Genomic DNA, 18,757 nt, shown 5'->3' on the forward strand with positions numbered 1-18,757 from the left:
TCTCAGTGGAGTTCGTCCTGCCGGGGGAGGAGGACAAGTGGGGGGGGTGTATTTTTTGGAGTTGGGAGGGAGGGGGGTTACGTGACCAGCACGCGCCCACGTGGCCGCTACTTGTGGATGCCAGGACGCTCATGGAACACATCAAGAAAAGGCTTCTACCGAAGCGCGTGAGGTGCACGAGCACAGGTGAGCTTTGACCTGATCGCACATTAAATGACGAGCACGCACACACACGCACACGCACACGCACGACCTGTAAATGGTCACGCACAAAGCATGAGTCACTGATGGTGTATCAGCTGTTTTTGTCTTCTTATGTTACATATATGCGGTTATGTTTTGGTTATGGTTTAATTTATTTCATGCGGTTTACATTGAATGCTTTATACTACAATTAACAATTCCACATGTCTGAAAAGGAGTTGGAAGAAACACAGCATATTTAATCCTACCTTGTCTACAGATATAGATTTGTTCACTTCCTGTATTCAGCATGCACTGATTCAATCAAAGCAATTATTATAATAATTATTATTATTTTATAAGTGTAATAAACAAACGAGGCGGCATGGCGGTCTAGTGGTTAGCGCGCACCTCACAGCTAGGAGACCAGGGTTCAATTCCCACCATCTCTGTGTGGAGTTTGCATTTTCTCCCCGTGCATGCGTGGGTTTCCTCCCACATTCCAAAAACATGCTAGGTTAATTAGCGACTCCAAATTGTCCATAGGTATGAATGTGAGTGTGAATGGTTGTTTGTCTATATGTGTTAAAGGGGGCCCTATTATGCTCATTTTCCATCCTTTGTATTGAGTTGGCAGCACGGTGGTTGAGTGGTTAGCGCGCGGACCTCACAGCTAGGAGACCATGGTTCAATTCCACCCTTGTTTGCATGTTCTCCCCATGCATGCGTGGGTTTTCTCCGGGTACTCCGGTTTCCTCCCACATTCCAAAAACATGCTAGGTTAATTAGCCACTCCAAATTGTCCATAGGTATGAATGTGAGTGTGAATGGTTGTTTGTCTATATGTGCCCTGTGATTGGCTGGCCACCAGTCCAGGGTGTACCCCGCCTCTCTCGGTAGAAAAAGAATGAATGAATGAATGAATGAATAAACAAATGAAAACAAAACAAAAAAGTAGTATGATAGCGTGACCCAGTAAGCCCCGCCTTTGTGGTGGGCGGGGTCAATGCATGTATTGAGATTCCCACTAGTGGATGATCTCATTCACATCATATCTCATCCACCTATCAGAGATTCTTGCATCTTTTTCAGCAGCCAAAGAGGTGCTTTGAAGACTCCGCCCCTTTATGTGAGACTTTTAAACCAAGCATGCTCACCTGGGAAGTTCTCTCTTCACACACACACACACACACACCGAACACGCGGCTATGTCCCACCTTCAGAGCACCCTCACTCAAACCCGTCTGGAGAAGACGTGGGTACCGTGGATGCAGAACAAGCTGAGTAAACGTCGAGGATGTGAGTACTAATCCGTCGCTAGTGTTATTAGTGTGGGTTCACTGTAGTCCAACAAAAATGATCTCCCAAGTTTCTCATTGTGTGCTTGTGACCTCAGAAGGTTGTTAGTGGGACGTTGAGTTCCTGGCTGCGAGAGACTGCCCTGCAGGCCGTTCACCCTGCACCCAGCAACCCACGCATGGGGAGAACATGCAAATTGAACACAAACATGCCCAAGCGGAGAATCGAACCCAAGTCTTCCCGATCTCCTGACTGTGTGGCCGGCATGCTAACCACTCATCCACAATGCAGCCAATGATACAAAATCTGGACATTAATTTTCCACTGAAAAAACATGTTTTGAGACCAAATAAACTACAAATGATGTAATGAAGTAATACACAATAATAACAATATAGTATAATATATGAAATGAATGCAATATTTCCTTTAATATGATATCTTTCACTCTGTAAAACTGTAGAAATTCAATTTGTTTTTTCTCACAGGCAATTTTTTACTGTGAAACATTTGCAGCATTTCTGGAAATGCTACTTTTCAACTGTATTAAAGAGCAGCATTTCTTAGACGACTATTATTAAACTACTCTATGTGAACACACACCATTTTGCGTTTACTTTGCTAATTCTGATTTGACGCCATTTGCCCTAGGCAGGTTTGTTTGTTTTGGTTGCTACTACTTTCAAACAAATTCAGAATTTTGGCCGGATACGAGTATGTAACGAGTACATTTCATCATTAACCGTGTTTACAAAAAAATGCTCTATTGTTGTGTGTATGCTAGCTACTTTGGAGGCGTGGCCTTCTGAAATTCTGGCTTGTACAACATAAGGGAATAAAGAATATTTGACTTAAGAGCTTCCACAGTGATGAAAGGAGTGAGGTTCCCCTAACTGGTAAAGTTAGCACTGCTGCAACTTTGTTTTGATTCTGTATTGTTGTTTTTCAGCATCGGTTCCCCAGTTCACCAACTCCCCCACTATGATCGTCATGGTGGGGCTGCCAGCCCGAGGTAAAACGTACATCTCGAAAAAGCTCACCAGATACCTCAACTGGATTGGGGTCACCACCAAAGGTAACACACGACAGGATTATTTAGTTGAGTCAACCGTAGTCTTCTATAGATGTCGGGTACATTGGTGGCTGTAGGCAACCTCTTGATATTGTTTGTTTTATCAACTCCACAATATGTAAATATCTGCATTTGAAGTATCACAAGTGGTCAGAATCTAGCAGCTTTACTTAGCTCTGCATGCACTTTAAAATGTTACTCAGCCGTTGGTGCGAAAGTGATTCCTCTTCGTTTTGTTTTTTTTTGTCTTTGTCCGAAAGTGTTCAATGTCGGTCAGTACCGCAGAGACGCCACGCAGTCTTACAACAATTTCGAGTTCTTCAAACCCGACAACACGGAAGCCATGAAGATACGCAAGCAAGTTTTGGTTTGTTTTTTTTGCATGTAAACAATAGTTTTCATTTCCCATTAAATTATTTCCCCTATTTTTTACATCCTGCCGGACAGGGCGTGTGCGATGGCGGCGTTAAAAGACGTGTGCGACTATTTCACCAGAGAGCAGGGTCAAGTGGTGGTGAGTGATCTCATCCATCATGTGACCTGATTGTTTTATTGACATGGAACTGAATGCCAAAATGGATCACGGAGAACCAATCTGTCTCTCTTTTAAATGTCCTTTGCTTTTTTTGGTCCATTGTTGGCATCAAACCAGGGTCCCCCTGGTCCCGAAACCATGTCCTTTCGGAACTGTTTGTGCACCCCTGGTAATTTTCAAGATTTCCCCTTTAAAAATCACTGCTTGTTTGGATAAGCTATTTTCAGTGAAATATATCATACACACTGATAAATGAGAAATGAAGTTTATAGGGTTTACAGAAAGTGTGCAATAATTTTTATTGCATAAATTTGGGCACCCTTGTTGTTTTATTGAATACATTTAACCCTAATTTATTGGAACACAAAATTAGTTTGGTAAGCTCAAACTAATTGACCTATACACATAAGTGAAGCCAATCATGGGCCTCAAAACAACTGTCAAATTATTGTTCAACATCATGGTTTAGGGGAAGGATACAAAAAGCTAGCTCAGAGATTTCAGCTGTCAGGTTCCACTCTGAGGAACATAGTGAGGAACTGGAAGACCACCGGTACAGTTCTAGTTAAGACCCGGAGTGGCAGGCTAAGAAACATCTCAGATAAACAGTCAAAGTCAACACACAGATTATCTCCAAAGACCTACAACATGATCTTGGTGAAGATGGCGTCACTGAAATGGCTGAGCCCAACAATTAGAGAAAATGATCAGGGGTGCCCAAACGTTTTTATACCACCGTATAAATGGTATATCTGAACTGTTGATTTAGGTTTTCGATGCCACCAACACCACACCAGAACGCAGGGAACTCATTCTCAGTTTTGCAAAGGAGAACGGCTACAAGGTAGTCCCCAATACCACAGCTACGATTGTAAAAATGGCATATAGTAACACCCGGATCCTTCAGGTCTTCTTTGTGGAATCCATCTGTGACGATCCTGGGATCATTGCTGAGAATATTAAAGTAAGTCGACTCTGTGTATGTGAACACAATCAGGACCAGAAGTGTTTTAAAACACTATTCTACTTTTAGCAAGTGAAGCTTAGCAGTCCCGACTACATCGACTGTGACAAAGACGAGGCCGTGGCCGACTTCTTGAAGAGGATTGAATGTTACAAGCTGACTTACGTAGCGCTGGATGACGACAAGGACCGGTAATGTCCGTTTATATTGATTTGTACTCCATGATGTAGTATTTCAGCTTAATAGAATTGGCTTATTTGAAGCTAAACAAAGATAATATGTCTTTGAGTGACGTCACAGATTGGAGATGTTTGTGTTGTGGTTAGGAAGTTGTCCTACATCAAGATATTCAACGTGGGCAGTAGATATCTGGTGAACCGGGTCCAGGATCACATCCAGAGCAGGATCGTGTACTACCTCATGAACATCCACGTCACACCGCGCTCAATCTATCTGTGTCGCCATGGCGAGAGCGAGCTCAATCTGGTGGGTCGCATCGGAGGAGATTCGGGGCTTTCGGCTCGTGGCACCAAGGTAAAGAAAATAGTACCTTTTTTTTTTATCCGTCTGTCTTGCTAAGACTCGATCTCCGGTTTTTCCATTAGTTTGCCAGCGCTTTGGGAACGTACATGCGGGAGCAGTGCATCAGCGACTTGAAGGTGTGGACCAGCCACATGAAGAGAACCATCCAGACCGCAGAAGCCCTGGGAGTCCAGTATGAACAGTGGAAAGCTCTCAATGAAATCGATGCTGTTAGTAGAAACAAGACATTTTGACCTTATTCCTCACCTTGATGGCTTCATGCGGGTCTGTTGATGGCGTCTGGTCCATGCTGTTTTTCAGGGGGTCTGCGAGGAGATGACCTATGAGGAGATCCAGGAGAATTATCCCGAAGAGTTTGCGCTGCGAGACCAGGACAAGTACCGCTATCGCTACCCTAAAGGAGAGGTGAGTGTGTACCACATCATATTTCATATACCATATTTATGGGGGCCTGTTATGCTTTTCCTGTTGTTACAATCTTGAATTACTTTTCTATATACACTGTGTTCTACTGAAATCACCCATATGTCCTTATATGGGCATGCCCTGTTGAGTAATGGCTACCAGGGAATATTTTTTCTACAGTATGAGGCAAAGCTAATATTGTTTATCTTTGGCAAGCATCAAGCAGAAGTGGTTGGTGTTTGTGATTCCTGACCAGCAAAACAAAAATATGCTAATTCGTCAACGCCACTTCACACGGGACTGTTTTTGAACATGTAGTAAAACGCAACCGGACTATCCGCAAAAACTGTTGCTGAAGTCCGACGTTGCTTGGTCGTGTTGAAGAGTCAGTAGAGCAATCTGTAAGTAACAATCGATCAGTGTCCTAACTAGTAATCAAACAAGAGGGGTTCGGCAGCTGTTTGGAAGTTCTCTGGAGCATTCCGACCCACTGGGAATTTTATTACAAGGAGAATGTTAAGCTAGCAGGACCCCCTGTGAGAAGTGGTACTCTACCTTTCATCTAATAGCCTGGAATGATGTGTGCTTGCATGTGTGTTTACCAGTCTTATGAGGACCTGGTCCAGCGCTTGGAGCCGGTCATCATGGAGCTCGAGAGGCAAGAGAACGTCCTGGTTATTTGTCACCAGGCGGTGATGAGATGTTTGCTGGCATACTTCCTGGACAAAAGTGCAAGTGAGAGCAATCAAGGGTAACACTTTACAATAAGGTACAGAAATTTACAGTAATATAGCACATTACTTATTTACAGTTTGTCATATTGTAAGTTTGTTCATATTAAGTGAGAAAGAATAGTATTGCGCTAATTGAAAAAGTAAATTCCCAATTTGAAGTGGGGCTTCAAGGGCTCAGCATTGTGTCTAAGCAATCATTCGTCTAAGCAGGTGTCAATTCGCAGTTACAGCCAATCAGAAACAAGTCAGTGAATAATTATTGGCCAATCAGCGTCCTCAACACGAAGAGGGAAAGTGACGACCAGAAGCGGAAGTGAAGAGATCGACGCACAGCAGCGAAGATATTTAGTGCCGTAAATAAGTTATAGTCGAAGTAATTTTGCTGCGGGTGTATGTAAGAGTTGTCGACCTACCGTAACAACATTAGCTTTTGCTTCGCTCGGCGGGAGAGGGCTTTTCTAAGACGTTTCTGGTGGCTGTAATTGCACATTGACACCTGCTACGCAATGCTGAGACCTTCAAGGTCCACTTCAACCTGGGAAATTTCCGTATCAACTCTACGAATTAGTACAATATCATTCTTTCTCACTTAAAAAGCAAAATTTAAATAAACAATGTGCTGCAGTAGTTAATGAGGAACAAAACTACCGAACTCTTACTCATTAGTTACTCAGTATTAGTGTATTTTTGTGTACCTTAAAGTGAGTCCCAATAAAGATAAAATCCCGATCATGTCAAATGACATTGTATGCACATTAAGGTGTGTTGTGTTACGTTTATCAGATGAGCTGCCCTACCTGAAGTGTCCCCTTCACACTGTTCTCAAACTCACACCAGTCGCATACGGTAAGTCACTAGCAGTAATTATTCTAATTAATTATTGCACTGGGATACATTCACATTTGTGTTATTTTGTAATGATGTCGTTATTAAACTGTGCTCATGGCCTAGGGTGTAAAGTGGAGTCGGTCTTCCTGAAAATCGAGGCTGTGAACACACACCGTGACATGCCAGTGGTGAGATAGCGTTTATTACTCCAAGATCACTTAGCATCAGAGAATCATTCAAGTGTGATGTTTTACCAGAATGTGGACGTGAACAGAGACCCAGAAGAGGCCCTGGAGACGGTCCCGGAGCACATCTAGATGGGAAAAAAAAAAAAACACACCCAAAAATATTCAGGTTGATTTCCTCACTGACGGTTTGAGTGTTGTATTGAACAACATGGAGTAAGTATACAATCTACTGGAATGACAATTGTAGGTTTTTTCTTTATAAACACTCAGTGAGGTATAGTATTTATTTAAAGGGGACCTATTATGCTAATTTTCCATCCCTTTGAATTGAGTTGTGGACTCCTATAGAGCAGTTACACACAATAACAAGCACAAAAAACCTTTTAGATCTTCCAGAATCTGCACCTATTCCAGTTGTATTTTCTTGGATTTGTGCTTCCCGGCAAAACAGTCTGTTTTAATTTATTCCACCCACAAGTGCTTCCTAACTACAACAAAACTTTGATAAGTGATAATCTTTTTCCATAACACTTCATGATGATTACTTGCTCCTGTTGTGTAAAATACACCATCCCGGGATTACTCAGTTTTTCCATCAGAGTTGAATAATATGTCAAATGCCGTCTTTTATGTGAACACGCACTAAGCACAAGCAAAGAAGCGGACTTGACAATGTGTGTTGACAACCACCATCACACTACTGTATCAGCTCATGTATGTTGGGCCATTTTTGTATTACAGTCTGTTTCATAGACTGTAATAAACGTGGGGGGGGGGGACACAATCAACCGTCCTCTGAGACTCTGTGCCTGACACAAATGTGTATCTATGCACTGTACATCTTTGCACTGGTACGATGTAGGACTTGACTTTCTGTGGTGCAATAATAAAAGCCTTTTGTTTGACCTTTGTCGATATTGTCCTCAGGAGATCCTTATTTTCTGCATTTTAAGCTTAAAAGGTTCAATGGAATGAACATGTCAGTGGATCAAATATATATATATAAAAAAATCACAATCACAATATATGAAAATGAAGGCGATAATTTTGCCAGCTGTAATATGTTGTCATGTGAAAGTGTCTGTTTTCATCGTCTTCCGCCTCATAAAGATGTCTTTTTTTCTCCCATTGTACTTTCATTGTCAATAAATGAAGGAAAATATAAAAAAAAAAGAAGTAGACGTCATCTTTGGCTGCTGGTGCTGGGCTGACTGGAGGCGTGGCTGCCGTGAGCCTCTCTGTACTGATGCTTCCAACTCTGAGGCTCCTGGCCATGAAGCTGACAAAACATCAGAAAGTCAAATATTAACAACAAAAAAGTATAGCAGAACATGTAGAACTGGACAACAATGATGCAGACCGATATCAGCCGATAACGATATATGTAACATGACGTATCTCCTGTGGCTGGAGGAACACATACGTGTTGGTTACGGCATCAAAATATATCGCTTTTCATGATCAGTAAAAAAAAATTGATACCAATGTCGACTGATATCGGGATTTATTTTGATTTTGTAAAAAAAAAAAAAAAAAAAAAGCTAACAAGGCTGCATGGCGGACAAGTGGTTGGTTAGCGTGTAGGCCTCACAGTTAGGAGACCCGAGTTCAATTCCACCCTCTGTCATCTCTGTGTGGAGTTTGCATGTTCTCCCCGTGCATGCGTGTTTTCTCCGGGTACTCCGGTTTCCAAAAACATGCAAGTTAATTAGCGACTCCAAATTGTCCATAGGTATGAATGTGAGTGTGAATGGTTGTTTGTCTATATGTGCGCTGTGATTGGCTGGCCACCAGTCCAGGGTGTACCCCGCCTCTCGCCCGAAGACAGCTGGGATAGGCTCGTGAGTATAAGTGGTAGAAAAATGAATGAATGAAAAAAGATAACACTTAATAAAGCATTTAGGATGGCCACAGTTTTACCCTGGAACAGATTATTTCTCTTTACATTATTTTCTATAGTCAAGTTTCCAAATACAAAGTAAAATCCAACCTGGATAGTAGAAGTTGGCGGTTATATGAAACTATGTCTTACTATCAATGTATTAAGTAATTAGACAAAGTGCTTACTTGACCAATGAACTCCAGGATTTTGGGCTTGGACACTTCCACATCAGCCCGCTGACCCCAGCGAAACTCATATTCAGGGGGGTCGGTGTGGGGGACTCGCGTATACTCCAGGTACCTGTGCACACACACACACACATAAGAAGACCATACACATGCAGCTCTACAGTTTTCCTATTTTGCTCCTTTCTATGCAATGCAATCACTGAAGGGTGGGTCTTTAGCTCTGCAAAAATATCTTCCCATTTTGAAGAAAAGTAATCAACAGTACTGAGCTTGAGTTGCCAAACATCCAATTCCGAAAGTTCTGACGTGAGAAACTCAAGATTTAGCATTGGTGTAAAAAATATAACTTCAAAATAAACCAACGTCATGACGCTGCACATTTTAAACACACCAGTCTGAAAAGTGTAAAATGCAGGATAGGACGCCTTTAAAGTCCACAAAAATTAGGACAAATGTTGGACTGCTCACAAGTTCACACGTGCTTCTGAGGTCATGTGGTTTTGTGCACGGTCCTGCTGCTCTGTGGTGTGGTATAAACCAGAGTCTATGGTCTGACAGAAACTGGCTCTGAACACACCAGCGGGTATTGAGTGTATATTAATGGTCTTATTTCTGATATATATCGGATATCGTCTTTTCTCAGTCCCAAATATCGGTATGGGCCACAGAAATCCCATATTGGTCACCTTTACACTTTTTTCTCCATTCATGTTCTACTGCTTATCCTCACGAGGGTCGCGGGGGTGCTGGAGCCTATCCCAGCCGAGTTCGGACGAGAGGCGGGGTACACCCTGGACTGGTGGCCAGCCAATCACAGGGCACATGTAGACAAACAACCATTCACACTCACATTCATACCTATGGACAATTTGGAGTCGCCAATTAACCTAGCATGTTTTCGGAATGGAATGGAAAACCCACGCATGCACGGGGAGAACATGCAAACTCCACACAGAGATGGCCGAGGGTGGAATTGAACTCGGGTCTCCTAGCCGTGAGACCTGCACGCTAACTGCTCATTCACCGTGCAGCCACCTTTACACTTGTATTATCCAATATAGTATACATAATAGAAAATTGCGGCCATTTTATTTTGCATGCCCTTAGTCTTATTACTACTTTGACTTATCTTTTTTTATTACCGACCTGTTTTGTGTTGCATCACCACACCGCAAACAGTTCCTAGTTGTGGAGCACTGATATGGCAAGAAAATATATTCTGATTTTGATTCTAATTGCACCCTCTGCTGGTTTCTGCCAGGTAGTGAAATATGTCCGATGGTTTTACTGACTAAGCTAGTGTTTCCTAATTTTTTATGAGCAAAGGCACATATTTTACCTGACAAAAATCTCACAAAACACCACCAATAGTGCAATTACTCACTGATACACGGGTTAATATCAATAATGTCAATATATGCTGGCATAGATTAATTTTTTGGAGCAATTAAGTGAAATTGTATCATTTCCCTCTTCTTCTTACCCCTAAAGACTTCAAAGTTCTTACCTTTGACGCACAAACTCATCTGTGATCAGCTTCTTAACATCTCCGAAGTCTTCATGTCTGTCTCTGCGAGGGCAGTTGGTGTTAAACAAACAGGAAATAAATCACACCGGTTATCACAAGACAAAAAAATAAACCTTACGCAGCGTCTACTGCGAGTTTCTTGAGCGTGCTCCAGATTAGGCCTGTAGAAGCAGACAAACAGAACAGGAACAGAATTAGATCCCGGGAGAGAACCACCAGGCAACAATCTGGCAGTGTCTCAAATGAAGTACAGTAAACCTCGGATATATCGGACTCGGATATATCGGAAATTCGCTCACAACGGACAGATAAAAAAGAACCAATTTTTCTGTAATGCATTTCCAATAAAAGTTCATTGCATATATCGGATTTTTTATAACGGATTTCGCCTATTTCGTACAAAATCTCCAGTCCCGTTCCAATGCATTTCCATTAAATTTCCCTCGCATATATCGGATGGCCGCATCGTGGCGCTCCGATTCGCCGAATCGTGACAGGCCGCTATACGACGTCATTTGCAGCGTTTGCAGCGTTGCCTGCGCATCCAGGTACATTGGAAACATAGTCAAGGAAATGCCTTTTTATAACGGATAAAACGGATAAAAACGGACATTTTCTGGTATACGCATATAACGGATTTCGCTTATATCGGACAAAACCAGTGGGAACAATTGAATCCGATATATCCGAGGTTTACTGTACTTCTGTATATGCTTCAATACATATTCAGGGTACATTGTGTACTTACAATATATAATATTTACCCGCTTCTACAAAGCATTATTGCAAACATTTGGATGACTCTTTTTGATTTTGAAATGATTAAAAACTAATTTATTACTGTTATTTTTTTAATATTGAGGTACACAAACAGCACACAGCATGAGTCTCACCTTCTTTGACCACGCCGCCTTTCATGAAGATGACACTCAGGATCACAAAGAGCAGTGCCGTCTTTGGGTTTGCCGACCTGTGATGACCACACGGGCAAAAAGTGAGGCGTTGGAGGACTTTCAGAGGAAAAACGAGTCTCTGAAGACTCACGTAATGGAGTCGCCCCCAGCAGCAGGCTGCAGATTGTTGATGAGGATGTACAAGTGATTTTTGGCATCAATTTCAACCAGCTTCAGACCAAAAACCTGATGACAGCAGGAGGAAAAAAAGATGGTCGTGTTATTGTTCTTCACCACTAGACCTCATAAACAAGACAAACCTGGTCCAAGGACTGTGCTGCTCGCTTTAAGATCTCAGGGTAGATATTTCGGTTCTCTTTGATGACATGTTTGATCAAATCTACAACACATAAAAATCTGTTTAATCATTTCTGAGGATGAAACACAGGTTCCACCATGCAATTAAACCTTAGTGTGGTCCTCAGCAGCATATAATGGAAGATACGTGGATTGCAATAGGTTTTACCTCCTCTACGGATGGGAATCTTCTTCTGGTCTTTCACCAAGATGTACTGAACCACCTCAGCTGTCTGGAAGACAGGTAGACATTTTCTGTCAAACAGAACATTCATTTAATCAATAATCGGACCAATATGCAGCAATAATGTTATACCTTCTGGTCAACCTGTGAAGGTGAGAGCTGCTCCAGACCTTTCTGGACCTGGGATGTGCTTGGCTGGGTGAAAGTCGCATCTTCATCCTCACCCAAAGTACAGCTGAGTCTCTGTAAGAAGGATAACAGTCTGTTGTGTTTTGGTGTCTACTTTGACTGTATCGTTCCCATGGCTCGCACATATCGACATGATAAAAAAAATGAAGAGTGTTGACTTACTTTTCCCTGCGAGTGGCTCGGAGTTTTCCTCTGCGTCATGGCGACACGCTGAACTGAAAAAATACACCTCACTGAAAATGTCGAGAAACGTAAATGCAACACAGGTATCTATGCTAGCTGTTTTTAGCCAAGGTTAGCCGGCGGGAGCTAACTCTCGAGGAGCAGTCGTCACAACGTAAACTTGTTTTGCTAGCGTGACGCTTCAGCTTTATAGAGCAAGCATGAACCAATAAACAACTATCTGGACGCAAACAAAAACTATGTTAAATTATATTACAATTTGCCGTAGAAGATAAGTTCCCGCTGTAGCGATTTGAGGCGTTTGCCTCAAAAGTCTTCTACTTTTGTTGTTAATAGGTAGTTGGCCAGCTGCTTCCGGTGCTCATCAGCGCCAACTGCTGGTGTGGAGTAACACTACTTTTTTTGGATTGCGTATTATTATTATTATTATTATTATTATTATTATTATTATTATTATTATTATTATTATTATTATTATTATTATTATTATTATTATTAATGATAATAATATTTTTTAATTTTTATTCATTCATGTTATTATTATTTAATTCATTTTGAATAAAAAATAATATTAGCCAACATCCAAGAAACTACATACTACTCTAACTGCTTTAAATGTATATTTAAATATACTATATTTATTATACTATATTACTATATACAATATTCAAGTCCTTTTCCTTTTGGCTGTTTAATCAAACCGTAAAACAGCAGAAACCCACTTATCATGCCTACCATGGTGCTTTTAGACTTCTATTGACTGAAGCCGTGTACAATATGGCTAATTCATGATGCATATGCATAATTAATTTTACATTAGAAAACTTTGATCAATCATTTTTATTGCACCAACTTTTTTTATAGTAATAATAATTGTTGTTGCTGTTTTATCCACGTCATACAGCCTAGTAATAAAACACCGTAATAATTGTTATTATTATTATTGTTTACCAATAGTTAACATTGTTCGTCCTTGTTCCCTGTTATTTATTCCACGTGATAATGACGTCAAGAGGCGGCAAGGCTACTTTTTCTGTCAGCAAAGCGTTGTCATAAGGTGGCTGTTTTCAATTAGTCAGGCTGCAGAAGAACCAAGTCAAGAGGACCAGGGCTTTGCGAGACAGGAAGAGCCGACGTGGAGAAACAGCAGGGGGTCTCACTCACGGAGTTCCTCAAAGTCCAAGGTCCACCCGCCAGACCCGTTGCGGAACCGAGACCCCAGCACCGTCACATACGCAGGAGCTTTGCAGGCCGGGTTTCGGCTCGGGCCATGCGGGGAAGACGATGGGAGACGAGCCCAGAGTTTCTCCCCTGAAGAACTTCGTGGCCGGGGGGGTCGGAGGGGCTTGCCTGCTGCTGGCTGGACACCCTTTGGACACCATCAAGGTGACTCGGTGTTCTTTTCAGTTCCATACTCCATAGTTTTTCCTTCAGATGTCTTTTTTTTTCAGAAGCTTTGGGGAGATTATTGAGCAATCAGCTTAAAAAGACAGAAGGCACAACTAATGCTGTTAGTTTCAAAGTTCATTCTAGTCCATTGGTTTTCAACTACTTATGCTCACTACTCGACTAAATCATACTTTGGCTTGTGTGACGTTGATTTGGAAGTTTATGAATAGCTGGCTTTAGCAGAAGCCTACTTTTAGTAGACTTCTGATTTGGTCATTTTAGACTATTTTCTTATAGGAAAGCATGTAGATTACAATAATCTCTCCCATGATCAAGCTGTAGCCATCATAAAGTATAATTTAGTCACATTTGGACATTCTCAAATAGAAGTCAAGCTTCTTCACTTAACCTTCAATTTGCTTGTATTTAGCAATGATAGTATTTCCTGTAGGAAATAAATGTAAATAAAAATAATAAATCTGCCTATGGAAACAGGACATAAAAGCTGTATAAAGTGTCACATCTTAAAATTAAAAACATTTTTTTTAAACTTAAAAAATTGGTATTTAAGTGTAAAAAGAAGTGAAGCTGTGCAAATATGAGATTATTCATCCATTCATTTTCTACCACTTGTCCTCACGAGGGTCGCAGGGGGGTGCTGGAGCCTATCCCAGCTGTCTTTGGGCGAGAGGCGGGTGGATGAAGACTGGTGGCCAGCCAGCCAATCACAGGGCACATATAGACAAACAACCATTCACATTCATACCTATGGACAATGGAGGCGACTCCATTGTTTTAACAACAATTAACCGGAGTACCCGGAGAAAACCCACGCATGCACGGGGAGAACATGCAAACTCCACATAGAGATGACCGAGGGTGGAATTGAACCCTGGTCTCCTAGCTGTGAGGTCTGTGTGCTAACCACTCGACCGCCATGCAGCCTAGTATGAGACTAATAATAAAATAATCACGAGTTGACCTTACAAAGATTGTTTTGTTGTGTCAGGTGAGACTTCAAACTCAGCCCAAAGCCTCAAGCCCTCAGTATGTCCTCTACAAGGGAACATATGACTGTTTTCGCAAGACCGTGTCAAAAGAGGTGACTGCGAAAACACCCCGTGCACACATTGTCATGTTGTCGCTGTTGTGGTTGCAAGTAACATTTTATCTCCAACATTTGTGTGTGTGTGTGTGTGATGATTAGGGTCTCCTGGGCTTGTATAAAGGGATGGGCGCTCCTCTGGTGGGAGTGGCACCCATGATGGCTATCAGTTTCTTCGGCTTCGGCTTGGGGAAACAGCTCCAGCAGACGGACCCTGGCCAACCGCTAACGTTAGTAAAAAAGCATTTGTGCATTTAACTGGATGTGACCTTTGTATTGTGTTGTGGACTCCTATAGAGCAGCGACACACAAAAACACGCACAGAAGGTTTTCTAGAGCTTCCGGGATCTGCACCTATTCCAGCTGTATTTGCTGTATGACCTCTAGCCAGCTTTAACATTATTGCCAGCTGTAACCTTCAACCCAAGTCTAACATGAATGGCAAGTCTAAAACTAGAACTAAAACCAGGTCTCAGATCTTTAAGCCATGTCAAACCTACTTGGTGTAAATATAAACCCAGGTTTAATTTTAATTAAGATAGAAACTTAGCCCAGATCTAAAACCTGTCAAAGTGACCTGGTTAGCTTCTAGCACAGAGTGAATGTTTCAGTCGGCTGTTCCTCGAAAGTGCCGTCTAAATATAAACTTTTAACAGGTCCCTCCCCTCTGCGATCATGTGAGACAACGCCCCCACCCTCTCATAAGCCCCCCTCTCTGGATGTCACAATGGCAGCTGCACTGAGTGTAAACACTCTGTCCTTCCATTGTCCTCGTTGCAAGCTCAAAAGGGTCGCCTGTTCAAGTCAACTAAAAAAAAAAAACCTGGTGAGGTCCCCAAAATTAGCTTTTGGGTTTTTTGGCTTGCTCCAGTAAACCCATGCTAGGCAGACCTGGGGCTCTAATTTTGTAGTCCTAGTGCAGGTGCGGCGCACCTCCCCTGTGCCACACCTATGCGGTGTAGCCAGCGCACTTTGTAATTTTCATGAGCGGCGCAGCACGGCGCACCCACGCCTCCTTCTCTCCCACCGGCGCAAGTGGCAAAGAGGGAGGAGAAAAGGCTGACATCCTATTGAGATGCTGTAGCATGACCTTAAAAAGGCGCGTCGTGCTAGAATTACAGCAATTCTGCAAAGATGAGTGGAATTCCTCCACAGATACTCATTGCAAGTTATGCTTGATTGCAGTTGTTGCTGCTATGGGGTGGCCCAACCACCTATTAGGTTTAGGGTGCAATCGCGTTTGTTTTTCCTCCTTTCAGAATCAACACATTTGTAAACACATTAAATGAGCACAACAAAAAATACATAATTGTGAAAATAAACAGAAGAGAACTGAAAAATATCATTCTCATCACGCTGATATCAACGCTGATATCAATCCACTATATTGACAGTTACTATGGTACACATAATGTCATTGTATGGTCATATCACCTCGTACTTCGGTATGGGACAAAAAATTACTATTAAATTTAAAAATCAAAAAAAAAACAAAAACAACCTTAAACTGTATTATGGAAAGCAGGAAGTGAACAAATGTAACAGTTACTGATTGTAAAAGTACCAGATGGAGGGGTAGGATTTAATAAGCTTTGCTTCTTCCTACTCCTTTTAGACATGTGGAACTGTGAACTGATTATGTGATGCATTCAATTGTAATCTGATGCATGTTCAAATGAAATAAAACCATTACCATTACCATTACATTATCATATATCAATATTTGTGGGCCAAAGGAAGAGAGCAGTCCAATAATCTGCATTCATCTTAGGTGTCACATTATTGTCTTGTGTTCAGGCATTCGCAAATATTCCTGTCAGGATGTCTGGCGGGGGTCTTCACCACTGTGATCGTGGCTCCGGGTGAGAGGATTAAATGCTTACTGCAGGTAAAGTCCTCCAACAGACAGACTGTCTGTCTGACACCATGACACTGCAAGGCGCAGACTGTGTTTCTATGAAGAATTAGCCTTCAGAGTATCCAAAAAGATTGTACTGCGTCATTTAGTAACTATGGATGGGGTTGATGTTGGACGTGGCCTGCATGTGGGTCGTGGTTAATGAGTCCATGTTTGAGTTAAGTGTAGTTACAGATTTAGGAAAGACGCTATGATGATGTTCCTACTATGGGAATCGGGTACGCGTACCGCACTTTGGGAACCACTGCTCTAAAGTATATCCAAGCTACTTTCTATACTATTGTTACCGTAGACTTGAAATGTGCTGTGTGGTCCAGGTGCAGGCTGGCGGTGGCAGGTCAAAATATTCTGGTCCTCTGGACTGTGCCATGCGTCTCTATAAGGAGCAGGGCATCCGCAGCGTCTACAAAGGAACCGTGCTGACACTCATCAGAGGTACAGAGTGACGTTTTACACTAGTTAATATCGTATGGCAACCATCCATGTGTTGTCACCCATCTCCGATACAAAGCACTTATTTTGAAGGACGCTTCTGGCACAGTACTATGTTATGTAACAATCGTATGTAAGAGACATATGGATTTATCTCATGTTCTTTCTCTCCCAGATGTGCCTTCTAATGGTCTCTATTTCCTGACTTATGAATACCTCAAAAATTTCCTGACTCCGGAGGGTCAAAGGTCGGTTTCCATGAAAAGGTTCCATGCTAAAAGGTTAAAGATAACTTCTGACCTTTGCTTTGGTGTCATATGTGTTTTAGTGTTTCTCAGCTAGGCGCCGCTTACATCCTGCTTGCCGGTGGTGTGGCTGGACTCTTGAACTGGACTATCGCTTTGCCCCCAGATGTCCTCAAATCCAATTTCCAGACTGGTGACTCCGCGCACACAAAAAAATTTTGTTTATGTATTTTTATGCAATTGTCTGCAAGCTTGGTTTTTAACTTGAATAATTATTCGGAGTGCATTAGGAGACTGTGCATCATAACACAAGAAAACAAGTTAATATGAGCTAGCTTACAATGCACATCATTGGCATACATGTTTTTTGACTATGAAGCCCTGTAAAAAAAACCTCTAACATTGCATTGTTTCATATTAGGGCTGTCATTTGATTAAACGATTTGATTGTGATTAATCACATTTTTTAAAAACCAGTTAACTCAGAATTAATCGTATTTAATCGCAGCTAGAAATAAGTTTTTATCTATAATACGTAGGGGATGTTTACTGTGTTGTTGAAAATCGACCCCTAGCTAGTTCTATGCTAAATTGCTAATGCTATAACAACACTGGACCTCAGTCATGGTCATCACATTGACAGCCCGTCAGTCTTAGTGTTTGTGTGTGTTTGACAGCTGCAGACGGCAAGTACAGAGGTCTTACAGACGTCTTGATGACGCTGCTTCGAGAAGAAGGACCCAAAGCGCTCTACAAAGGCTTCAACGCCGTCTTTCTCCGAGCCTTCCCAGCCAATGCGGTACTACTTCCTACGTTTTTGCACCCATTGCCACAAGTCTACCAGAACACTTACGCTCTCTCTCCCAGGCCTGTTTCCTGGGTTTTGAAGTGGCCTTAAAGGGCTTGAACTGGCTCTTGCCTAACTGGTGAGGTCGGGTTCTACTTGGCCACTGGTTTGAAGCAACAAAACTGCCACGACTGTCTGCCTCTCGTCTTCAGAATCACACTCGGCAAAGTGAGCCAGCTCCATGTGCAACGCAGTTTTCACTATAGTTGTGAATTTGTATCATGTAAATGAACACTGTTACAGGTGCTATTTTACTAGAATTTTAAAGAACTTTAAAGAATATTTATATTGTTTTGTTGTATTTATGAGGGTATGAGGATCAAGCATGTGTAGTTTTTTACACTTTTTCAATAAAGTGATTGGAATTTGACAGCTGTCACTTGACTGCATTTCATTACATAGTTGCTGTTATAAATATTAGAGTTACTAATTTTAATGATACTTTTTAAAAAGCCCCAATCTGTCTTTAAAGTACTAATGTGAATTATTATACACTTTTTACAGCATATGCTTTCCTTTAAAGTTGAGTTAAATAGCAGGCTTAGTCAGTAAAGTGTCGTTTACAAGGAGTTGACCTTTGCCTAGTTCTACAGTACACATTACCCAGAAACACGTCCGTTCCAACCCCGGAAGTGACTCGTGGACATCTTTGAACGCCTGTTTAAA

The 18,757-nt window shown here is 41.8% G+C and overlaps 3 protein-coding genes across 9 annotated transcripts; 2 read left to right on the forward strand and 1 right to left on the reverse strand.

Annotated features, from left to right (window-relative positions):
- The first annotated feature begins 60 nt into the window (after nucleotides 1-60).
- Nucleotides 61-7,880, forward strand: LOC131136891 (6-phosphofructo-2-kinase/fructose-2,6-bisphosphatase-like). Of its 2 annotated transcripts, none has more exons than XM_058084223.1 (14): nucleotides 61-186; nucleotides 2,432-2,557; nucleotides 2,815-2,911; nucleotides 3,002-3,068; nucleotides 3,859-3,933; nucleotides 3,997-4,053; nucleotides 4,123-4,244; nucleotides 4,380-4,587; nucleotides 4,659-4,805; nucleotides 4,897-5,001; nucleotides 5,607-5,736; nucleotides 6,519-6,581; nucleotides 6,687-6,751; nucleotides 6,821-7,880. In XM_058084223.1, the coding sequence occupies exons 1-14, from the start codon at nucleotides 132-134 to the stop codon at nucleotides 6,878-6,880; spliced, it is 1,377 nt and encodes a 458-aa protein (XP_057940206.1). In that variant the 5' UTR covers nucleotides 61-131; the 3' UTR covers nucleotides 6,881-7,880. The 2 variants fall into 2 exon arrangements, with proteins under 2 accessions (XP_057940206.1, XP_057940205.1); XM_058084222.1 differs by lacking the exon at nucleotides 61-186 and adding an exon at nucleotides 1,256-1,482 and having other exon boundaries at nucleotides 6,821-7,878.
- ndnl2 (necdin-like 2) lies at nucleotides 6,750-13,585 on the reverse strand. 6 transcript variants are annotated; one of them, XM_058084234.1, is made up of 11 exons: nucleotides 13,320-13,585; nucleotides 12,135-12,187; nucleotides 11,916-12,026; nucleotides 11,769-11,854; nucleotides 11,563-11,642; nucleotides 11,394-11,488; nucleotides 11,243-11,319; nucleotides 10,468-10,510; nucleotides 10,329-10,391; nucleotides 8,819-8,933; nucleotides 6,750-8,030 (listed from the first exon to the last, which is right to left on the reverse strand). In XM_058084234.1, the coding sequence occupies exons 3-11, from the start codon at nucleotides 11,999-12,001 to the stop codon at nucleotides 7,935-7,937; spliced, it is 741 nt and encodes a 246-aa protein (XP_057940217.1). In that variant the 5' UTR covers nucleotides 12,002-12,026; nucleotides 12,135-12,187; nucleotides 13,320-13,585; the 3' UTR covers nucleotides 6,750-7,934. The 6 variants fall into 6 exon arrangements, with proteins under 6 accessions (XP_057940217.1, XP_057940213.1, XP_057940212.1 ...); XM_058084230.1 differs by having other exon boundaries at nucleotides 11,769-11,832; nucleotides 13,320-13,576; XM_058084229.1 differs by lacking the exon at nucleotides 13,320-13,585 and adding an exon at nucleotides 12,412-12,492 and having other exon boundaries at nucleotides 11,769-11,832.
- si:dkey-150i13.2 (mitochondrial carnitine/acylcarnitine carrier protein) lies at nucleotides 13,201-18,461 on the forward strand. The gene is made up of 9 exons (XM_058084225.1): nucleotides 13,201-13,541; nucleotides 14,554-14,646; nucleotides 14,752-14,879; nucleotides 16,447-16,537; nucleotides 16,885-17,002; nucleotides 17,175-17,247; nucleotides 17,328-17,437; nucleotides 17,922-18,043; nucleotides 18,112-18,461. The coding sequence occupies exons 1-9, from the start codon at nucleotides 13,440-13,442 to the stop codon at nucleotides 18,172-18,174; spliced, it is 900 nt and encodes a 299-aa protein (XP_057940208.1). The 5' UTR covers nucleotides 13,201-13,439; the 3' UTR covers nucleotides 18,175-18,461.
- Nucleotides 18,462-18,757: the final 296 nt, after the last annotated feature.

The sequence above is a fragment of the Doryrhamphus excisus genome, chromosome 10 (genome assembly GCF_030265055.1).
Source record: "Doryrhamphus excisus isolate RoL2022-K1 chromosome 10, RoL_Dexc_1.0, whole genome shotgun sequence".
Taxonomy (NCBI): Eukaryota; Metazoa; Chordata; class Actinopteri; order Syngnathiformes; family Syngnathidae; genus Doryrhamphus; species Doryrhamphus excisus.

What these genes read in the sequence shown, in the direction of transcription:
- si:dkey-150i13.2 (XM_058084225.1), top strand. Translation starts at nt 13,440, where the DNA reads ATGGGAGACGAGCCCAGAGTTTCTCCCCTGAAGAACTTCGTGGCCGGG. An exon ending in GCAAGACCGTGTCAAAAGAG is followed by an intron (nt 14,647 to 14,751) that starts GTGACTGCGAAA and finishes TGTGATGATTAG; the next exon opens with GGTCTCCTGGGCTTGTATAA. An exon ending in CTGACTCCGGAGGGTCAAAG is followed by an intron (nt 17,248 to 17,327) that starts GTCGGTTTCCAT and finishes TATGTGTTTTAG; the next exon opens with TGTTTCTCAGCTAGGCGCCG.
- ndnl2 (XM_058084230.1), bottom strand. Translation starts at nt 12,173, where the DNA reads ATGACGCAGAGGAAAACTCCGAGCCACTCGCAGGGAAAA. An exon ending in GCTGGGGGCGACTCCATTAC is followed by an intron (nt 11,320 to 11,393) that starts GTGAGTCTTCAG and finishes TGGTCATCACAG; the next exon opens with GTCGGCAAACCCAAAGACGG. An exon ending in AGGCGGCGTGGTCAAAGAAG is followed by an intron (nt 10,511 to 11,242) that starts GTGAGACTCATG and finishes CTGCTTCTACAG; the next exon opens with GCCTAATCTGGAGCACGCTC.
- LOC131136891 (XM_058084222.1), top strand. Translation starts at nt 1,392, where the DNA reads ATGTCCCACCTTCAGAGCACCCTCACTCAAACCCGTCTGGAGAAGACG. An exon ending in GATTGGGGTCACCACCAAAG is followed by an intron (nt 2,558 to 2,814) that starts GTAACACACGAC and finishes TTTGTCCGAAAG; the next exon opens with TGTTCAATGTCGGTCAGTAC. An exon ending in CTCTCAATGAAATCGATGCT is followed by an intron (nt 4,806 to 4,896) that starts GTTAGTAGAAAC and finishes GCTGTTTTTCAG; the next exon opens with GGGGTCTGCGAGGAGATGAC.